Below are 21,734 nucleotides of genomic sequence, written 5' to 3'. Positions count from 1 at the left end.
CTTAGTGTCATCCGCAAATTTGGAGATACTACATTTAATCCCCTCGTCTAAATCATTAATATACAGTGTAAACAGCTGGGGCCCCAGCACAGAACCTTGCGGTACCCCACTAGTCACTGCCTGCCATTCTGAAAAGTACCCATTTACTCCTACTCTTTGCTTCCTGTCTGACAACCAGTTCTCAATCCATGTCAGCACACTACCCCCAATCCCATGTGCTTTAACTTTGCACATTAATCCTTGTGTGGGACCTTGTCGAAAGCCTTCTGAAAGTCCAAATATACCACATCAACTGGTTCTCCCTTGTCCACTCTACTGGAAACATCCTCAAAAAATTCCAGAAGATTTGTCAAGCATGATTTCCCTTTCACAAATCCATGCTGACTTGGACCTATCATATCACCTCTTTCCAAATGCACTGCTATGACATCCTTAATAATTGATTCCATCATTTTACCCACTACTGATGTCAGGCTGACCGGTCTATAATTCCCTGTTATCTCTCTCCCTCCTTTTTTAAAAAGTGGGGTTACATTGGCTACCCTCCACTCCATAGGAACTGATCCAGAGTCAATGGAATGTTGGAAAATGACTGTCAATGCATCCACTATTTCCAAGGCCACCTCCTTAAGTACTCTGGGATGCAGTCCATCGGGCCCTGGGGATTTATCGGCTTTCAATCCCATCAATTTCCCCAACACAATTTCCCGACTAATGAGGATTTCCCTCAGTTGCTCCTCCTTACAAGACCCTCCGACCCCTTTTATATCCGGAAGGTTGTTTGTGTCCTCCTCAGTGAATACCGAACCAAAGTACTTGTTCAATTGGTCCGCCATTTCTTTGTTCCCCGTTATGACTTCCCCTGATTCTGACTGCAGGGGACCTACGTTTGTCTTTACTAACCTTTTTCTCTTTACATATCTATAGAAACTTTTGCAATCCGTCTTAATGTTCCCTGCAAGCTTCTTCTCGTACTCCATTTTCCCTGCCCTAATCAAACCCTTTGTCCTCCTCTGCTGTGTTCTAAATTTCTCCCAGTCCCCGGGTTCGCTGCTATTTCTGGCCAATTTGTATGCCACTTCCTTGGCTTTAATACTATCCCTGATTTCCCTTGATAGCCACAGTTGAGCCACCTTCCCTTTTTTATTTTTATGCCAGACAGGAATGTACAATTGTTGTAGTTCATCCATGCGGTCTCTAAATGTCTGCCATTGCCCATCCACAGTCAACCCATTCAGTATCATTCGCCAATCTATCCTAGCCAATTCACGCCTCATACCTTCAAAGTTACCCTTCTTTAAGTTCTGGACCATGGTCTCTGAATTAACTGTTTCATTCTCCATCCTAATGCAGAATTCCACCATATTATGGTCACTCTTCCCCAAGGGATCTCGCACAACGAGATTGCTAATTAATCCTCTCTCATTACACAACACCCAGGCTAAGATGGCCTCCCCCCTAGTTGGTTCCTTGACATATTGGTCTAGAAAACCATCCCTTATGCACTCCAGGAAATCCTCCTCCACCGTATTGCTTCCAGTTTGGTTAACCCAATCTATGTGCATATTAAAGTCACCCATTATAACTGCTGCACCTTTATTGCACGCACCCCTAATTTCATGTTTGATGCCCTCCCCAACATCACTACTACTGTTTGGAGGTCTGTACACAACTCCCACTAACGTTTTTTGCCCTTTGGTATTCTGCAGCTCTACCCATATAGATTCCACATCATCCAAGCTAATGTCCTTCCGAACTATTGCCTTAATTTCCTCCTTAACCAGCAATGCTACCCCACCTTCTTTTCCTTTTATTCTATCTTTCCTGAATGTTGAATACCCTGGATGTTGAGTTCCCAGCCCTGATCATCCTGGAGCCACGTCTCCGTAATCCCAATCACATCATATTTGTTAACATCTATTTGCACAGTTAATTCATCCACCTTATTGCGGATACTCCTTGCATTAAGACACAAAGCCTTCAGGCTTGCTTTTTTAACACCCTTTGTCCTTTTAGAATTTTGCTGTACAGTGGCCCTTTTTGTTCTTTGCCTTGGGTTTCTCTGCCCTCCACTTTTCCTCATCTCCTTTCTGTCTTTTGCTTTTGCCTCCTTTTTGTTTCCCTCTGTCTCCCTGCATTGGTTCCCATCCCCCTGCCATATTAGTTTAAATCCTCCCCAACAGCACTAGCAAACACTCCCCCTCGGACATTGGTTCCGGTCCTGCCCAGGTGCAGACCGTCCGGTTTGTACTGGTCCCACCTCCCCCAGAACCAGTTCCAATGCCCCAGGAATTTGAATCCCTCCCTGCTGCACCACTGCTCAAGCCACGTATTCATCTGTGCTATCCTGCGATTCCTACTCTGACTATCACGTGGCACTGGTAGCAATCCCGAGATTACTACTTTTGAGGTCCTACTTTTTAATTTAGCTCCTAGCTCCTTAAATTCGTTTCGTAGGACCTCATCCCTTTTTTTACCTATGTCGTTGGTACCAATGTGCACCACGACAACTGGCTGATCTCCCTCCCTTTTTTGAATATCCTGCACCTGCTCCGAGACATCCTTGACCCTTGCACCAGGGAGGCAACATACCATCCTGGAGTCTCGGTTGCGGCCGCAGAAACGCCTATCCCCTTTACAATTGAATCCCCTATCATTATCGCTCTCCCACTCTTTTTTCTGCCCTCCTGTGCAACAGAGCCAGCCACAGTGCCATGAACTTGGCTGCTGCTGCCCTCCCCTGATGAGTCATCCCCCTCAACAGTACCCAAAGCAGTGTATCTGTTTTGCAGGGGGATGACCACAGGGGACTCCTGCATACCTTCCTTGCACTGCTCTTCCTGTTGGTCTTCCATTCCCTATCTGGCTGTGGACCCTTTCCCTGCGGTATGACCAACTCGCTACACGTGATACTCACGTCATTCTCAGCATTGTGGATGCTCCAGAGTGAATCCACCCTCAGCTCCAACTCCGCAACGCGGACCGTCAGGAGCTCAAGGTGGATACACTTCCTGCACACATAGTCGTCAGGGACACTGGAGTCATCCCTGAGTTCCCACATGGTACAGGAGGAGCATAACACCCGACCGAGCTCTCCTGCCATGACTTAACCCTTAGATACACTTAAATTGGCAACAACAATGTTAAAAGTTACTCACTGATATAGAAGAGAAAAAAGAAAAGAGAAAAACTACTCACCAATCACCAGCCAATCACTTACCCTCTTGGCTGTGACGTCACCTTTTGATTTCTTTCTACTTCTTTTTTGCCTTCTCTCCCCGTTGTAGCTGCACAGGTACGCCTCTTGCTGCCGCTGGGCCTTTATAGGCCTCACCAACCACGCACTCCCGCCTCTCGGACTGCCACCGCCTCTCGCTGCCGCTGGGCCTTTATAGGCCTCACCAACCACGCACTCCCGCCTCTCGGACTGCCGCCGCCTCTCGCTGGGACTGAATCTGAAATGTTCCTGGCCTTTAAGATTCAGTACCACATTCGGTGTTAGAAACATAGAAACATAGAAAATAGGTGCAGGAGTAGGCCATTCGGCCCTTCGAGCCTGCACCGCCATTCAATAAGATCATGGCTGATCATTCCCTCAGTACCCCTTTCCTGCTTTCTCTCCATACCCCTTGATCCCCTTAGCCGTAAGGGCCATATCTAACTCCCTCTTGAATATATCCAATGAACTGGCATCAACAACTCTGCGGCAGGGAATTCCATAGGTTAACAACTCTCTGAGTGAAGAAGTTTCTCCTCATCTCAGTCCTAAATGGCCTACCCCTTATCCTAAGACTATGTTCCCTGGTTCTGGACTTCCCTAACATCAGGAACTGATCTCACCTGTCCAGTCCCATCAGAATCTTATACGTTTCTATGAGATTCCCTCTCATCCTTCTAAACTCCAGTGAATAAAAGCCCAGTTGATCCAGTCTCTCCTCCTATGACAGCCCAGCCATCCCTGGAATCAGTCTGGTGAACCTTCGCTGCACTCCCTCAATAGCAAGAATGTCCTTCCTTAGATTAGGAGACCAAAACTGAACACAATATTCCAGGTGAGGCCTCACTAAAGCCCTGTACAATTGCAGTAAGACCTCCCTGCTCCTATACTCAAATCCCCTAGCTATGAAGGCCAACATACCATTTGGCTTCTTCACCACCTGCTGTACCTGCATGCCCACTTTCAGTGACTGATGAACCATGGCACCCAGGTCTCGTTGCACCTCCCCTTTTCCTAATCTGCCGCCATCCAGATAATATTCTGCCTTCGTGTTTTTGCCCCCAAAATGGATAACCTCACATTTATCCACATTATACTGCATCTGCCATGCATTTGCCCACTCACCTAACCTGTCCAAGTCACCCTGCAGCCTCTTAGCGTCCTCCTCACAGCTCACACCACCACCTAGTTTAGTGTCAGCCGCAAACTTGGAGATATTACACTCAATTTCTTCATCTAAATCGCTAATGTATATTGTAAAGAGCTGAGGTCCCAGCACTGAGCCCTGCGGCACTCCACTAGTCACTGCCTTTCCTACTGTTGCAGTTTCCTACTGAGGCATTCCACCATTCTAAACCCCTCAGCATGAAAGTACCAAGTAGCACTCTTCTGTGTGTCAGAAGGTTATAGTGGATGTAAGTTTCTACTTATTTGTTTTGTGGCAGACTGAATTGAGAGCACAAGAAATAAATTAATGATGAATAACAGAAGGACATTTGACATTGCAAATCCATTACATACCATGTCAGACATTGGGACTTTAAAAATTAATTTCAATCAATAAACTCCCAGAATTGTTATTGGCTGGTAAATGGGTAAAAAAGTTTACTTCCTGAATTTGAGGGAAAATTAAATTTCCCATTATTTTCTTATCAAAGAAACATGCAGACATTGCATTTGTGAAATCAACACACACATCGTGTGCTGGACATGCCGTGCTGGTGTCACAGATGCAGTGCAACTCTTTTCCTGATTTTTCAGGGACCTGGATCATCCTTGCTATGCGGACAGTATTCTTCACACTGCTGCAGTTTTTCATTCCTGGCTGAGTATGGAGAAAGGACAATATACTAACACAGCTACCACACAGAAGACTGGGGTCATCAAAGTTCACTCAGGTCAAACACCTAACCAATTTTTGATAAAAGCAAAATCGCAACTATTCCCCTATGCATATGCTCCTAACAGTTTTTATTATCTCACCATCATAGTGGTAAGTAAATGGTTAGATCCACAACAATACACATATGGGCCCCAAAAATCTGTGGTCAATCTGATGTACTCAGCAAGAAAAGTTGGTGCTCAGATAACATCCTCCTTTTAAAGGTCCAAAATCCTGTGTTCTGCAGCTGAGGAAGGATTCAGAGCTGGCAGTAGGCCCCTGCACCTCCTCTGCCACCACCATCACTTACTTCTGTTTGTGAGGGAAAGGCTTCTGGGGCACGAATAGAAGCTGTGGCTGGTACTTGGATTCACCTACATAAACAGAAGAGGAATATGTTAGAAATCAGCTGCAAAATACCACTTCAAACAGCATACATAGCTAGTGATGTGTGGCGTAGTGGTATGCTGGAATATATGTGTGAATGAAAGAGGGACCTTGTCCTACAAGCAAAGAAATAGAGCTGAGATCTTGGAAATTTCAAAGGCAAGTAGTGTGTCACCTAATGGTGCTCAGTTTGAATGTGAATAAATGAAGATGCCTCTTGCAGGTAAGTTGTGTTGTAAGGTTGCTTTGTGGGCACACTTTTCCAAATGGTATTGTGACAACATTGGCAGTAATAGAATGTACCCTGTTGTAGTATGGGCATTTTTGTTAAACTTGGAAGCAGCTGTTTGCTGAGGGCTTAGCATGCAGTCTCAGTGATGGTTTAACAGACTGAAAGGAAAATCTTTGTGGTATGTATCTACTTGATACACAGAAATATTAGCTAGTCTTTGACAGAATCTGAACCCAACTCTTTTGACTGTTTGACATAGAATTCATTATGTCCAAGTAGACTGCATAGTACTCCTGTGCAAAATGTGGCCGGCAGTCCCAAATAGGGCAATCCTCCTTGGCTGCACTTCTTGCAGAGATATCTACAAAGCAGCAACTGAAAATAGAGCTGTTCTGCATTGTTGGCCAACTATTTCCAGTTTTTCGCCCAGGAACAATGAAAGCAGTCCCTTTAAATAGTAGGTGCAGAATTTAAAGAACTATTTCTTACTCTCGGCAATTTCCTGCTGGTGAGCCCGAGAGTTCGCTGTGAATAAAAATTAGACCGACCTTGAGAAATCCCACAAGCTTAGCCGATCATGCACCATTTTATGGCCACACTAGAAAATCGATCCTTGTGTGTAGATTATAATTTGATTTTGCATTAGCAAGGAATGTCATTGTGGATTGCAAGGCCTGGGTTTTCTTATTCTGTGTCGGAAGTCCACAATTTTCTGCCCAATAAAATGAAAAGACAAAAAATTACGGGCTGGCGAGCACAGAAGCAGACAATCCAGGTCTAAATGTCGGAGAGCTCCATGCCTTTGATGGCGCAATGATGTTTACACATATTTGCAATGTTTTCACTGCATATTTATTAAGTTAGAATCTGCAGTTGATTCATCTGTAAATATTAAAATACAATGCATATAGGATCAAAGACATTTAAAATCTCTATGTGACCTACATTTTTTTTGATTCGTCCTTTTTCCCATTTCCTTATATCGTACAGCAACCAGAAATGTGTCAAAAGGATATAAATTACTATCAGCAATGTTATACCTATAGTACAAATGCTTATTTCAGGTTAACGCCTCCATTAAAACAGCAGACAATGGAATTTGATATGAACTTGATACAATAACATTGGCAACAGTAATTTGTACCCCATTGACTTCTCCAGTTCATGAGGAAGTGCAATAATATTTGGGTGACTTGGATGAGGTTATTTATTCCCTGCACCTAAGAGCATGTTTGTCTTTGTTGGATATTCCATCCAACAGTCTGATTCACAACTGCAAAGAAATTCACTCAACAGTGACCAGGCAGAATGAGTAACAGTATTAAGGTCAGTCTTATAGCTGCAGGTCAGTTTGGACTCCTAAACTGAAATATGTCACATTACTTTACCATGTTTAATATAACCCATATGTAAACTGTAAGGAAATTATGTTGGAAATGTGGAATGCTTCTTTTTTTTTTAAAGATGAACTTCCTAACAGAATGAAGATGGGTGATAGATACTATGTAATAGGAATTCCAGCTCATATATACAGTGGTTCACAGCTAACATTATGCATGGAAGCAAACAGCATACAGCCCTGGTGCTCAAATGGTAAGATTTATATTAATTGGCAATACTTAGGAGAAATGAACACCAATGACTTTAGAACATAGAATAGTTAAATGTAGTGTGTGAGAAGGTTTTGTAAGTTCAGTTCGTGACAAGGTAGCCTAAGGTCCCACTGCTGTTCATTCAAAGGGATGAGATCCAACTGATAAATTCAGAACCCCTTTTAATATTAAATATTTGTGCTTAGAGTGCAGTGAGCTATTTCTGATGATCTAAAGTTGTTGCAAGTTGCCTTTTTTATGTTCCACAAAAATGTGCATTAACATCTTTGATTATAACATAGCTGCTAACGGAAACTGGATTTCATTGCTTGCATCATTGTGAATTTGGGGAAGGTAGAGATGTATGCAGTTATACTCAAAACATATGCACCCACTCTGACTGCCACTCAAACCTCTCATTTGCTTGTCAATTTTCCTTATCAATTTGATCCCCTTCCTTTAATCTTAAGATGCCTTGCTGTGAATATGGTTCCAAGAGCACCAGGCACCCTCCACTACCTTGCTGAAGTGGCCATTATTCATGTCTGAACCCTTACGGTATCAGCTGGGGGATATCACAGCTAATCCTAACTGGTCCTCAGCCCTTGCCCAACATCCACATAGGTGTACTTCCATGAGGAATTACTAGATAGTGATAATGTAATAGTGATTTCAGCTCCATAACTCAGACCAGTTGTAGCACCTCAATTACTGTCACCTCTATCAATGCCCAGCTAAGATCAGCTAACATGGCACAAGCCAGGGATTGAACTTGGGATCTTCTTGGCTACTTACTGGATAAACTCACTGAGCCATTGGGGGAGCACTGCCATTGGGATTGTTAAAGATTTAAAAGAACTGAACAGTTTGTTTCTAACTTTAAACTTTTATATTTTGGTGGCACTTAACACCAGCAGCAGTTGTTCCGTATCCTTACTGCTTACTGACAAGACACCATCTCTCCAGGTGATCTAATCTCCAGTCCACAAATGTCATTTTTTCTGTTTTATACTGTACTTTCAGCATGAATCCCCCCCCTCCCCCCGAGGTACACTACATCAGTGGCAAATGTGAAATATTAAGGCAACATAAAAGGGACTCAGCCTGTTTCAAACTGACTTGTATTGCCTCAAACTATTTGAAATCAGTATAAACAAAATTTGTTGAACCTGCTAAAGTAACAAAAATAACTACTTTTTTTTCTTGTTTCTGTTAAGATCCACCTTTCATCAGCGACAACTTCAAGTATCTATTGTCTGTCACTATGTCTTCACCCTGGAGATTCACAGCCATTCTGGCTGAAATATTTGCTGCACAGATTGTTCCTCCAGGCACTTACAACATTCTCAAACTCAGCTTACTACTGAGTCTTGTTCAGACCTGCAATAAAGAAAAGCAGACCATGGAATACTTAGACCTTTTAGTTGTTACAAGTGATCCAATAACAGTGGACAGGTGCTATCTCAAGTTATTTAACTTTCCTTATGATCTTGTATGTTATAATGGGAGAGCAATATCTACCAGATTTCAAGATCTCATTTAGAGGGTTTGCAGAATATTTGTATATCTCTCAGGGATTATGGGATATTAGTAATTCCATAAGTTGTGCTCTTCCGCAGATCAGTAACAACCAATATCCTGACCCCATACCTAGTATGTCGCAGTTCTATCTCAGGACTCAGCATATCTGAGAGGAGGGCCACCTCTGACCCAAGCCATTCATAGTCATATAGAGTAGCCATCCATATCTCAGACTTCAGTCCTTCAGTTCGACTAGGACTCAGGAAGAAAATCAGAAAGTCACAGGGGACTATATAGTCGTAAGTTTACTTGACTTCTCATATAAAGTTCCAGAGGACTCTTAAATGATTTTACATAGAACAAGAGTAGGCCATTTAGCCCCTTGAGCCTGTTCCACCATTCAATGAGATCATCGTTGATCTGTGACTTAATTCCATATACCCATATTTTGCCCCATATCCCTTAATACCTTTGGTTATCAAAAATCTATCAATCTCAGATTTAAAATTAACAATTGACTTACATCAATTGCCGTTGGCAGAAGAGTTCCAAAATTCTACCACCCTTTGTGTGTAGAATTTTTTCCTAATTTCACTCCTGAAAAGTCTGGCTCTAATTTTTACAGTATGCCCCCTAGTCCTAGATACCCCAACCAGCGGAAATGGTTTCTCTCTATCTACCCAATCAGTTCTCCATATCTTGGAAACTTTGACCAAATCACTCCTTAACCTTCTAAATTCTAGGGAATACAACCCATAATTTGTGTAATCTTTCCTCGTAATTTAAACTTTGGAATTCAGGTATCATTCTGGTAAACCTACGCAGCACTCTCTCCAAGGCCAATATATCCTTCCTACGGTGTGGTGTCCAGAATTGCTCACAGTACTCCAGGAGTGGTCTAACCAGGGCTTTGTACAGCTGCAGCATAATTTCTACCCCCTTTTATTCTAGTCCTCTAGATATAAATAGATATAAAGGCCAGAGTTCTAACCTTTTTGATTATTTCTATACATTTGGACCAAAATATTGTTATGATCATTTTTTTAATTGAAAATGTGAAGTTCTGGGTCTTAAGTGGAAATGTGCAGATCTCCCTGCAGGATGGAGAAAAAAATCCTCATGGGCTTCTTAGCTGAAGCACAGTGTCCTTATGCACAACTCGAGGCATATATTCAAATAAGATATTCTGGTCTCTGCTCACTGGTGGCTGGGAATCTGTGAGCAAACTCATCAGATCAGAGAGACTTTTACTAACATACAATTAAATTATGTTATCTATCAGTTATCACTCCTCCCCAGAGGATCCTTTACCATAAGATTACTTATTAATCCTATCTCATTACACAAAACTACATGTAAAACAGCCTGTTCCATGACATACTGTTCCAGAAAACTGTCTCATCCTCCAAACTATTTTTGCCAAATTGGTTTGCCCAGTCGATAAGAAGATTAAAGTTCCTCATAATTATTGCATTACCCTTGTTGCATTCTCCTCTAATTCCTTGATTTATACTCTGTCCAACGCCATAACAACTGTTAGGGGGTTAATAAACCACTCCACCCAGTGTTTTCTGCTCTTTGTTATTTCTTAGCTCTCCACCCATACTGATTCTGGTTATTTCTCCACCCATTCTGATTCTGCATCCTGATTTTCTGGGCTAAGATCCTTTCTCACTACTGTCTTTATCTCATCCTTTATTATCAGGGCTATCTACCTTTTTTCCATTTTGCCTATCTTTTCTAAAAAATCAAGTACCCTGGAATGCTTAAGGTTAGAAATTCCATTCCGCTTTGTTTGGGGCGATAACTTTTGAAATCTTCAAAAAGTATCGGCAAGCGATTATCATTTTTTGCTCCTGGGAAATTCAGCTTTAGCACTCCAAGAGGGAAGTGGAGTGCTAAATCAAGCGCTAACGACTTCTCTTAGGGCGCTAAAGTGTGTGAGCTAGGCGGTAGTGGTAGAGTGCTGAAGAATGTGCAGTGCAATGTTACTGGCATCAGAGGCTGCTTCCTTCACTTAAAGGGAAGGGAAATTATGGTTTATAACATTCTTCTACTCATTTCTCTGTGGCCAGGCGATCTTCACGACTGCCATTACAGCCCCAATCACTCTCAGAGAGTGGAGGGCTTGGATATCGCGCAGCAATGAGGCATCAAAAACTTTCAGCAGGCACCAGACTGGTGCAAAGAATAAAGTTTGACCTACCTGAACGCCACTGCCTTTAATTATCACTCTTCAAGCAGCCAGCCGAGGTGACAACGCCTCCTCTTCCTGCCGTTGTTGACGCCCGACGATACAGCAGGGCGCGGGAGGCAGTTTCACATCAGGGGCAATAATCGGGTGCTGCACACTTGATGATGTCACAATCTACGGGGCGCTAGAAACTGAGGTGGTAAGTATTAGCACCAGCGCAAAACTGGCAGGGAAGTTCGCAGCCATCGCTGAATTTGCCGCGCCTGATCGGTAGCCCCTTAGCACCCTGTCACCGCCCCCCCGCAGGCACTAACGGGAGGCGCAAAGCAGCTGAATTTCTTCCTCTTCTCAACCTTGGACACCCTCAACCACATCCTTCAGGACTACCAGCCACAGCTGCAAAGAACAGTATCTATCACCTGGTCAAAATTTTTCCTTCAAACATCACTGACAATAAAAATTCTAACCATTCATTTAATTTCTTTCATATTCTTAAGATGTCCTAAAATGCTTTACATAACATAAGAACATAAGAAATAGGAGCAGGAATAGGCATAAGACCCCTCGAGCCTGCTCCGTCATTCAATAAGATCATGGCTGATCTGATCATGGACTCAGCTGCACTTTCCCGCCCGCTCTCCATAACCCCTTATCCCCTTATGGTTTTAAAAAACTGTCGATTTCTGTCTTAAATTTATTTAATGTCCACGCTTCCACAGCTCTCTGAGGCAGCAAATTCCACAGATTCACAATCCTTTGAGAGAAGAAATTCCTCCTCATCTCAGTTCTAAATGGGCGGCCCCTTATTCTAAGATCATGCCCTCTAATTCTAGTCTCCCCCACCAGTGGAAACATCCTCTCTGCATCCACCTTGTCAAGCCCCCTCATAATCTTATACGTTTCGATAAGATCACCTCTCATTCTTCTGAATTCCAATGAGTAGAGGCCCAACCTACTCAACCTTTCCTTGTAAGTCAACCCATTCATCCCCGGGATCAACCTAGTGAACCTTCTCTGAACTGCTTCCACAGCAAGTATATCCTTTCGTAAATATGGAAACCAAAACTGCACACAGTATTCCAGGTGTGGCCTCACCAATACCCTGTATAATTAGCAAGACTTCCCTGCTTTTATACTCCATCTCCTTTGCAATAAAGGCCAAGATTTCATTGGCCTTCCTGATCACTTGCTGTACCTGCATACCATCCCCCTGTGTTTCGTGCACAAGTACCCCCAGGTCCCGCTGTACTGCAACACTTTCAATCTCTCTCCATTTAAATAATAACTTGCTCTTTTGATTTTGTTTTGCCAAAGTGCATGACCTCACACTTTCCAACATTATACTCCATCTGCCAAATTCTTGCCCACTCACTTAGCCTATCTGTCCTTTTGCAGATTTTTTGTGTCTTCCTCGCACGTTGCTTTTCCTCCCATCTTTGTATCGTCAGCAAACTTGGCTACTTTACACTCAGTCCTCTCTTCCAAGTCGTTAATATGGATTGTAAATAGTTGGGGTCCCAGCACTGATCCCTGCTGCACCCCACTCGTTACTGATTGCCAACCAGAGAATGAACCATTTATCCCGACTCTCTATTTTCTGTTTGTCAGCCAATCTTCTATCCATGCTAATATGTTACCCCCAACCCCATGAACTTTTATCTTGTGCAGTAACCTTTTATGTGGCACCTTGTCAAATGCTTTCTGGAAGTCCAAATACGCCACATCCACTGGTTCTCCTTTATCCACCCTGTTCGTTACATCCTCAAATAATTCCAGCAAATTTGTCAAACATGACTTCCCCTTCATAAGTCCATGCTGATTTTGCCTGACTAAATTTTACTTTTCCAAATGTCCTGTTACTGTTTCTTTAATAATATACTCCAACATTTTCCCAACCACAGATGTTAGGGTAACTGGTTAGTATTTTCCTGCTTTTTGTCTGCCTCCTTTTTTGAATAGGGGCGTTACATTTGCAGTTTTCCAATCTGCTGGGACCTCCCCAGAATCCAGGGAAGTTTGGTAAATTACAACCAATGCCTCCACAATCCTTGCCGCTACTTCTCTTAAGACCCTAGGATGCAAGCCATCAGGTCCAGGGGATTTATCTGTCTTTAGTCCCATTATCTTACTGAGCACCGCCCCCTTAGTGATTGTGATTGTGTTAAGTTCCTCCCCCCCTATAGCCCCTTGACTATCCACTGTTGGAATATTGTTAGTGTCCTCTACCATAAAAACTGATACAAAATACTCGTTTGGAGTTTCTGTCATCTCCATGTTCCCCATTACTAATTCCCTGGTCTCGTTCGATAAGTGACCAACATTTACTTTAGCCACTCTTTTTTTCTTTTTATATACCTATAGAAACTCTTACTATCTGTTTTTATATTTTGTGCTAGCTTACTTTCATAGTCTCATACAACCAATTCATTATTGTGAAGTGTAGTCACTGTTATGTAAGCAAGTTCAGGAACCAATTTGTACTTTGCAAGGTCCAAACACAACAAATGAAATGACTAAAATAGAAACAGAAAATGCTGCAAATACACAGGAGGTCAGGCAGCATCTGTGGAGAGGGGGACTGGGAACGAAATATTCAGAGATATTTAACACTTCGGAAGGACAGACGGAAAGGAAAAGGAGGTGGGGTAGCATTGTTAATAAAGGATGAGATCCGTGCGTTAGTGAGAAATGATATTGGTTCAGAGGATCAGGCTGTTGAATCAGTTTGGGTGGAGATAAGGAATAATAAAGAGAAAAAGTCGCTGGTGGGTGTAGTCTATAGACTCCCTAACAGTAGCTACACTGTTGGACGGAGTATAAATCAAGAAATAATGGAGGCTTGTAATAAAGGAACAGCAATAATCATGGGCAATTTTAGCCTTCATATTGATTGGACAAAGCAAATTGACCAGGGTAGCCTTAAGGAAAAGTTCATAGAGTGTATCCGGGAGAGTTTCCTTGAACAGTACGTTGCGAAACCAACCAGGGAGCAGGCTATCTTAGATCTAGTACTGTGTAATGAGGCAGGATTAATAAATGATCTCATAGTAAAGGATCCTCTAAGAATGAGTGGCCATAACATGGTTGAATTTCAAATTCAGTTGGAGGGTGAGAACGTTGGTTCTCAAACCAGGGTCCTAAGCTTAAATAAAGGAGACTTCAAAGGTACGAGGGCAGAGTTGACTAAAGTGGACTGGGAAAATAGACTAAAGTATGGGACAGTTGATGAGCAGTTTAAGGAGACATTTCATACCTTGCAACAAAAATAGAAAAAAGAAGGAAAGACTGTAAGAGAAGGGATAACCATCCGTGGCTAACTAAGAAAATAAGAGATGGTATCAAATTGAAAATAAGGGCATACAATGTGGTCAAGACTAGTGGGAGGCCAGAGGATTGAGAAATTTTTAAAAGCCAGCAAAGAACAACTAAAAAAAATGATAGAGAGGGAAGATAGATTATGAAAGTAAACTAGCACAAAATATAAAAACAGATAATAACTGTTTCTACAGCTTCATAAAAAGGAAAAGAGTGGCTAAAGTAAATGTTGGTCCCCTAGAGGACGAGGCTGGGGAATTAATAATGGAGAACAGGGAAATGGCAGAGACGTTGAACAAATATTTTGTATTGGTCTTCACGATAGAAGACACTAAAAACATCCCAATAGTGGATAATCAAGGGCTATAGGGAGGAAGGAACTTAAAACAATCACTATCATTAATGAAGTAGTACTTGGCAAAATAATGGGACTAAAGGCGGACAAGTCCCCTGGACCTGATGGCTTACATCCTAGGGTCTTAAAAGAAGTGGCTGCAGAGATAGTGGATGCATTGGTTGTAATCTACCAAAATTCCTTGGATTCTGGGGCGGTCCCAGCGGATTGGAAAACTGCAAATGTAACACCCCTATTTAAAAAAGGAGGCAGACAAAAAGCAGGAAACTATAGACCAGTTAACCTAACATCTGTCATTGGGAAAATACTGGAGTCCATTATTAAGGAAGCAGTAACTGGACATTTAGAAAAGCAAAATTTGGTCAGACAAAGTCAGCATGGACTTATGCAAGGGAAATAATGTTTGACAAATTTGCTGGAGTTCTTTGAAGATGTAACGAACAGGTGGATAAGGCGGAACCAGTGGATGTGGTGTATTTCAATTTCCAGAAGGCATTCGATAAGGTGCTAAATAAGAGGTTTCTGCACAAGGTAAAAGCTCACAGGGTTGGGGGTAATATATTAGCATGGATAGAGGATTGGCTAACTAACAGAAAACAGAAAGTCGGGATAAATGGGTCATTTTCCAGTTGGCAAACAGTGACTAGAGGGGTGCCGCAGGGATTGGTGATGGGTCCTCAACTATTTACAATCTATATTAATGACTTGGATGAAGGGAACGAGTGTAATGTAGCCAAGTTTGCTGATGATACAAAGATGGGTGGGAAAGCAAATTGTGAGGAGGACACACAAAATCTGCAAAGGGATATAGACAGGCTAAGTGAGTGGGCAAAAATTTGGCAGATGGAGTATAATGTGGGAAAATGTGAGGTTATCCACTTTGGCAGAAATAATAGAAAAGCAAATTATTATTTAAATGGAGAAAAATTGCAAAGTGCTACAGTACAGAGGGACCTGGGGGTCCTTGTGCATGAAACACAAAAAGTTAGAATGCAGGTACAGCAAGTAATCAGGAAGGCAAATGGAATGTTGGCCTTTATTGTGAGGGGGATAGAGTATAAAAGCAGAGAAGTCCTGCTACAAGTGTACAGGGCATTAGTGAGGCCACACCTCGAGTGCTGTGTACAGTTTTGGACTCCTTATTTAAGAAGGGATATACTTGCTTTGGAGGCAGGTCAGAGAAGGTTCACTAGGTTGATTCCTGAGATGAAGGGGTTGACTTATGAAGAAAGGTTGAGCAGGTTGGGCCTATACTCCTTGGCGTTTAGAAGAATGAGAGGTGATCTTATTGAAATGTATTAGATTCTGAGGAGGCTCGACAAGGTAAATGCAGATCGGATGTTTCCCCTCGTGGGGGGCATGGTTTCACAATAAGTGGTCACCCATTTAGAACTGAGATGAGGAGGAATTTCTTTTCTCAGAGGGTCGTAAGTCTGTGGAATTCTCTGCCCCAGAGAGCTGTGGAGGCTGGGATATTGTCCATCTCTAGCTTAAATATATTCAGAGTAAAGGAGTGAATATGTAAATGATATAGGTAAAAAAACGGGATGAGATCCTACAAGAGGAATTTAGGGAGCTAGCAGTTAAATTAAAAAGTAGGACCTCAAAGGTAGTAATTTCAGGATTGCTACCAGTGCCACGTGCTAGTCAGAGTAGGAATCGCAGGATAGCTCAGAGGAATATGTGGCTTGAGTAGTGGTGCAGAAGGGAGGGATTCAAATTCCTGGGACATTGGAACTGGTTCTGGGGGAGGTGGGACCAGTACAAACCGGACAGTCTGCACCTGGGCAGGATCGGAACCAATGTCCGAGGTGGAGTGTTTGCTAGTGCTGTTGGGGAGGAGTTAAACTAATATGGCAGGGGGATGGGAACCTATGCAGGGAGACAGAGGGAAGTAGAATGGGGGCAGAAGCAAAAGATAGAAAGAAGAAAAGTAAAAGTGGAGGGCAGAGAAACCCAAGGCAAAAATCAAAAAGGGCCACATTAGAGCAAAATTCCAAAAGGGCAAAGTGTGTTAAAAAGACAAGCCTGAAGGCTCTGTGCCTCAATGCGAGGAGTATTCATAATAAGGTAGACGAATTAATTGCACAGGCAGCAATTAGTGAATATGATATAATTGGCAGCACGGAGACATGGCTCCAGGGTGACCAAGGCTGGGAACTCAACATCCAGGGGTATTCAATATTCAGGAAGGATAGTCAGAAAGGAAAAAGAGGTGGGGTAGCGTTGCTGGTTAAAGAGGAAATTAACACAATAGTAAGAAAGGACATTAGCTTGGATGATGTGGAATCTGTTTGGGTGGAGCTCCGGAATACCAAAGGGCAGAAAACACGAGTGGGAGCTGTGTACAGAACACCAAACAGTAGTAGTGAGGTTGGGGACAGCATCAAACAAGAAATTAGGGACGCGTGCAATAAAGATACAGCAGTTATCATGGGCGACTTTAATCTACATATAGATTGGGCTAACCAAACTGGAAGCAATACGGTGGAGGAGGATTTCCTGGAGTGTATTAGGGATGGTTTTCAAGACCAATATGTCGAGGAACCAACTAGAGGGCTGGCCATCCTAAACTGGGTGATGTGTAATGAGAAAGGACTAATTAGCAATCTTGTTGTGCGAGGCCCCTTGGGGAAGAGTGACCATAATATGGTAGAATTCTTTATTAAGATGGAGAGTGATACAGTTAATTCAGAGATAGGGTCCTGAACTTAAGGAAAGGTAACTTCGATGGTATGAGGAGTGAATTGACTAGACTAGACTGGCAGATGATACTTAAAGAGTTGATGGTGGATAGGCAATGGCAAACATTTAAAGATCACATGGATGAACTTCAACAATTGTACAGCCCTGTCTGGAGTAAAAATAAAACAGGGAAGGTGGCTCAACCGTGGCTAACAAGGGAAATTAAGGATAGTGTTAAATCAAAGGAAGAGGCATATAAATTGGCCAGAAAAAGCAGCAAACCTGAGGACTGGGAGAAATTTAGAATTCAGCAGAGGAGGACAAAGGGTTTAATTAGGAGGGGGGAAATAGAGTATGAGAGGAAGCTTGCCGGGAACATAAAAACTGAGTGCAAAAGCTTCTATAGATATGTGAAGAGAAAAAGATTAGTGAAGACAAACGTAGGTCTCTTGCAATCAAATTCAGGTGAATTTATAATGGGGAACAAAGAAATGGCAGACCAGTTGAACAAATACTTTGGTTCTGTCTTCATGAAGGAAGACACAAATAACCTTCCGGAAGTACTAGGGGACCGAGGGTCTAGTGAGAAGGAGGAACTGAAGGATATCCTTATTAGGTGGGAAATTGTGTTGGGGAAATTGATGGGATTGAAGGCTGATAAATCCCCGGGCCTGATAGTCTGCATCCTAGAATACTTAAGGAAGTGGGCATAGAAATAGTGGATGCATTGGTGATCATTTGCCAACAATCTATCGACTCTGGATCAGTCCCTATGGACTGGAGGGTAGCTAATGTAACACCACTTTTTAAAAAAGAAGGGAGAGAGAAAACGGGTAATTATAGACCGGTTAGCCTGACATCAGTAGTGGGGAAAATGTTGGAATCAATTATTAAAGATGAAATAGCAGCGCATTTGGAAAGCAGTGACAGGATCGGTCCAAGTCAGCATGGATTTATGAAAGGGAAATCATGCTTGGGAAATCTTCTGGAATTTTTTGAGGATGTAACTAGTAGAGTGGACAAGGGAGAACCAGTGGATGTGGTGTATTTGGACTTTCAAAAGGCTTTTGACAAGGTCCTACACAAGAGATTGGTGTGCAAAATTAAAACACCTGGTATTAGTTTTAATGTACTGACGTGGATAGAGAACTGGTTGGCAGACAGGAAGCAGAAAGTCGGGAAAAACGGGTCCTTTTCAGAATGGCAGGCAGTGACTAGTGGGGTGCCGCAGGGCTCAGTGCTAGGACCCCAGCTCTTTACAATATACATTAATAATTTAGATGAAGGAATTGAGTGTAATATCTCCAAGTTTGCAGATGACACTAAACTGGGTGGCGGTGAGCTGTGAAGAGGATGCTAAGAGGCTGCAGGGTGACTTGGACAGGTTAGGTGAGTGGGCAAATACATGGCAGATGCAGTACAATGTGGATAAATGTGAGGTTATCCACTTTGGGGACAAAAACACAAAGGCAGAATATTATCTGAATGGTGGCAGATTAGGAAAAGGGGAAGTGCAACGAGACCTGGGTGTCATGGTTCATCAGTAAAGTTGGCATGCAGGTATAGCAGGCGGTGAAGAAGGCAAATGGTATGTTGGCCTTCATAGCTAGGGGATTTGAGTATAGGAGCAGGGAGGTCTTACTGCAGTTGTACAGGGCCTTGGTGAGGGCTCACCTGGAATATTTTGTTCAGTTTTGTTCTCCTAATCTGAGGAAGGACGTTCTTGCTATTGAGTGAGTGCAGTGAAGGTTCACCAGACTGATTCCCGTGATAGCCCTATGAGGAGAGACTGGATCAACTGGGCCTTTATACACTGGAGTTTAGAAGGATGAGAGGGGATCTCATAGAAACATATAAGATTCTGACGGGACTGGACAGGTTAGATGCGGAAAGAATGTTCCCGATGTTTGGGAAGTCCAGAACCAGGGGACACAGTCTAAGGATAAGGGATAGGCCATTTAGGACTGAGATGAGGAGAAACTTCTTCACTCAGAGAGTTGTTAACCTGTGGAATTCCCTACCGCACAGTGTTGTTGATGCCAGTTCATTGGATATATTGAAGAGGGTGTTCGATATGTCCCTTACGGCTAAAGGGATCAAGGGGTATGGAGAGAAAGCAGGAAAGGGGTCCTGAGGGAATGATCAGCCATGATCTTATTGAATGGTGGTACAGGCTTGAAGGGTCGAATGGCCTACTCCTGCACCTATTTTCTATGAATGGTTATGGGGAGCTGGCAGGGAAGTGGAGCTGAGCCCAAGATCAGATCAGCCATGATCTTATTAAATGGCGGAGCAGGCTCGAGGGGCCAAATGGCCTACTCTTGCTCCTATTTCTTATGGTTCTTTTGCCAATCACCTTAAATCTGAGTCCTCTGGTTCTCGACTCTTCTGCCAATGGGAACAGTTTCTCTCTATCTACTTGTCGAGACCCCTCATGATTTTGAACACCTCTATCAAATCTCATCTGAATCTTCTCTGCTCCAAGGAGAACAACCCCAGCTTCTCCAGTCTGTCAACATAACTGAAGTACAATGCTGGAATCATTCTCGTAAATCTTTTCTGCACCTTCTCTAAGACCTTCACATCCTTCCTATAGTGTGGTGCCCAGAATTGGACACAGCACTCCAGTGGGGCCGAACCAGTATTTTATACAGGTCCATCATAATTTCCACACTTTTGTACTCTATATTTACGAAACCCAAGATCCCGTAAGCCTTTTTAATTGCTTTCTCAATCTGCCCTGCCACCTTCAATAATTTGTGTACACGTACCCCCAGGTCTCTCTGTTCGTGCACCCCCTTTAGGATTATACCATTTAGTTTATATATCCTCTCCTCATTCTACCAAATTGTATCACTTCACACTTTTCTACACTAAATTTCATCTGCCACGTGTCCACCCATTTCACCAGCCTGTCTATGTCTTTCTGAACTCTATCACTCTCCTGCTCACTGTTCATTGCACTTCCAAGTTTTGTGTCATCTGCAAATTTTGAAATTGTGCCCTGTACACCCATGTCCAAGTCATTAATATACATCAAGAAAAGCAGTGGTCCTAGAACCGACCCCTGGGGATCACCACTGTATACCTTCCTCCAGTCCAAAATCAACTGTTCACCGCTACTCTGATTCCTGTCACTTAGCCAATTTCATATCCATGCTGCCACTGTCCTTTTATTCCATGGGCTTCATCTTTGCTGGTAAGTGGGCTTTTATTCAGATGGGGCAATGACAAGTTTAAAGACCACCTGAATTGCGACTCAATCTCACCTACGTCTCACTGGTCAGTTTCCTGAGCCCCAGGAAGCCAGTGCTGGAGACATTAAATTTAAACCTAAGTGTTAAATTCAATTTAAAACCCCTCATTAACGTCTCCTAATGATATTAAATTGTACCAATAGGTACCTGTCCGCCTGTAATAATTAAAGCCCCGATGTCAGCAGGTAGTTTACTCAGAAGCAGTCAAATGCGCCTCTGTTCAACCTGGAAATGGATGTGTTGGAGCCGTGTTGTGGTCGCAATCGAAAAATCATTGGGACCGAAATTGCGTAGCGCCCCGTTTGGGACGATAACCTTTGTGGTAGTGCAAAAGTATCGTCGGGCGCTATGCAAGTAAAGTCGACACAAACCTCTGACTTGGTGCTCCAGGAAATAAGTGGAGCACTAAATCAAGTGCTACCACTTCTCTTGGAGCAGTAAAGCAGGCAGGAGGGGCGGCAGTTATCATGTTTGTAACCTTCACATAACTGTAACCCTTATGTAACAACACTGTACACTGTATACACCTGAGTAATGCACACCTTGACCACAGGGGGTGAACTTGTGGGAGACACTCCTCACCTGGTCATCCAGGTATATAAAGGGAGGTTCCACGCAGGGTCAGCACTTCTTGGTCCTGGGAATAAAGGTTCAGGTCACGTAGTGACTTTATCTGCAGTACATGCCTCGTGTGATTCTATAGTAAGGTGTAAGGACACCACATTTGGCGATGAGAAACCAGAATCAACGACCCACGAGGATGGCCACCAGTATCACAGAGGAACTGTGTTGGTGAGGACTGGGACGATTTCATTGAGAGGCTCCAGCAGAGCTTTGTCATGAAGGACTGGCTGGGAGAGGAAGCGGCTGGCAAGCGGAGGGCGCATCTACTGACCAGTTGTGGATCCAAGACGTATGCGCTGATGAAAGACCTGCTCGCACCCGAGAAGCCGGCGGACAAGTCTTTTGAAGAGCTCAGCACTCTGATCGGTGAGCACCTCAAACCGGCAAGCAGTATACACATGATACACATGGCCCGGCACCGGTTCTACACACACCGGCGTCGGAAGGGACTTCGTTGCAGACCTTCGGCGTTT

The 21,734-nt window shown here is 43.2% G+C and overlaps 1 protein-coding gene across 1 annotated transcript in view; it reads left to right on the top strand.

The window, feature by feature from the left end:
* The window catches only part of mcmdc2 (minichromosome maintenance domain containing 2), a 163,955-nt gene that overhangs the window by 76,393 nt on the left and 65,828 nt on the right, over positions 1-21,734 (top strand). The window contains exons 7-8 of the mRNA XM_070884760.1: positions 7,183-7,311; positions 8,528-8,765. Coding sequence (XP_070740861.1) covers positions 7,183-7,311; positions 8,528-8,765 — 367 coding nt within the window. The remainder of the gene's footprint in view (positions 1-7,182; positions 7,312-8,527; positions 8,766-21,734) is intronic.

This window comes from Pristiophorus japonicus, chromosome 1 (genome assembly GCF_044704955.1).
Source record: "Pristiophorus japonicus isolate sPriJap1 chromosome 1, sPriJap1.hap1, whole genome shotgun sequence".
In the NCBI taxonomy this organism is placed as follows: Eukaryota; Metazoa; Chordata; class Chondrichthyes; family Pristiophoridae; genus Pristiophorus; species Pristiophorus japonicus.
Note: the sequence above shows the minus strand (reverse complement) of the source record. Positions and strands in the feature narration are given on the sequence as shown.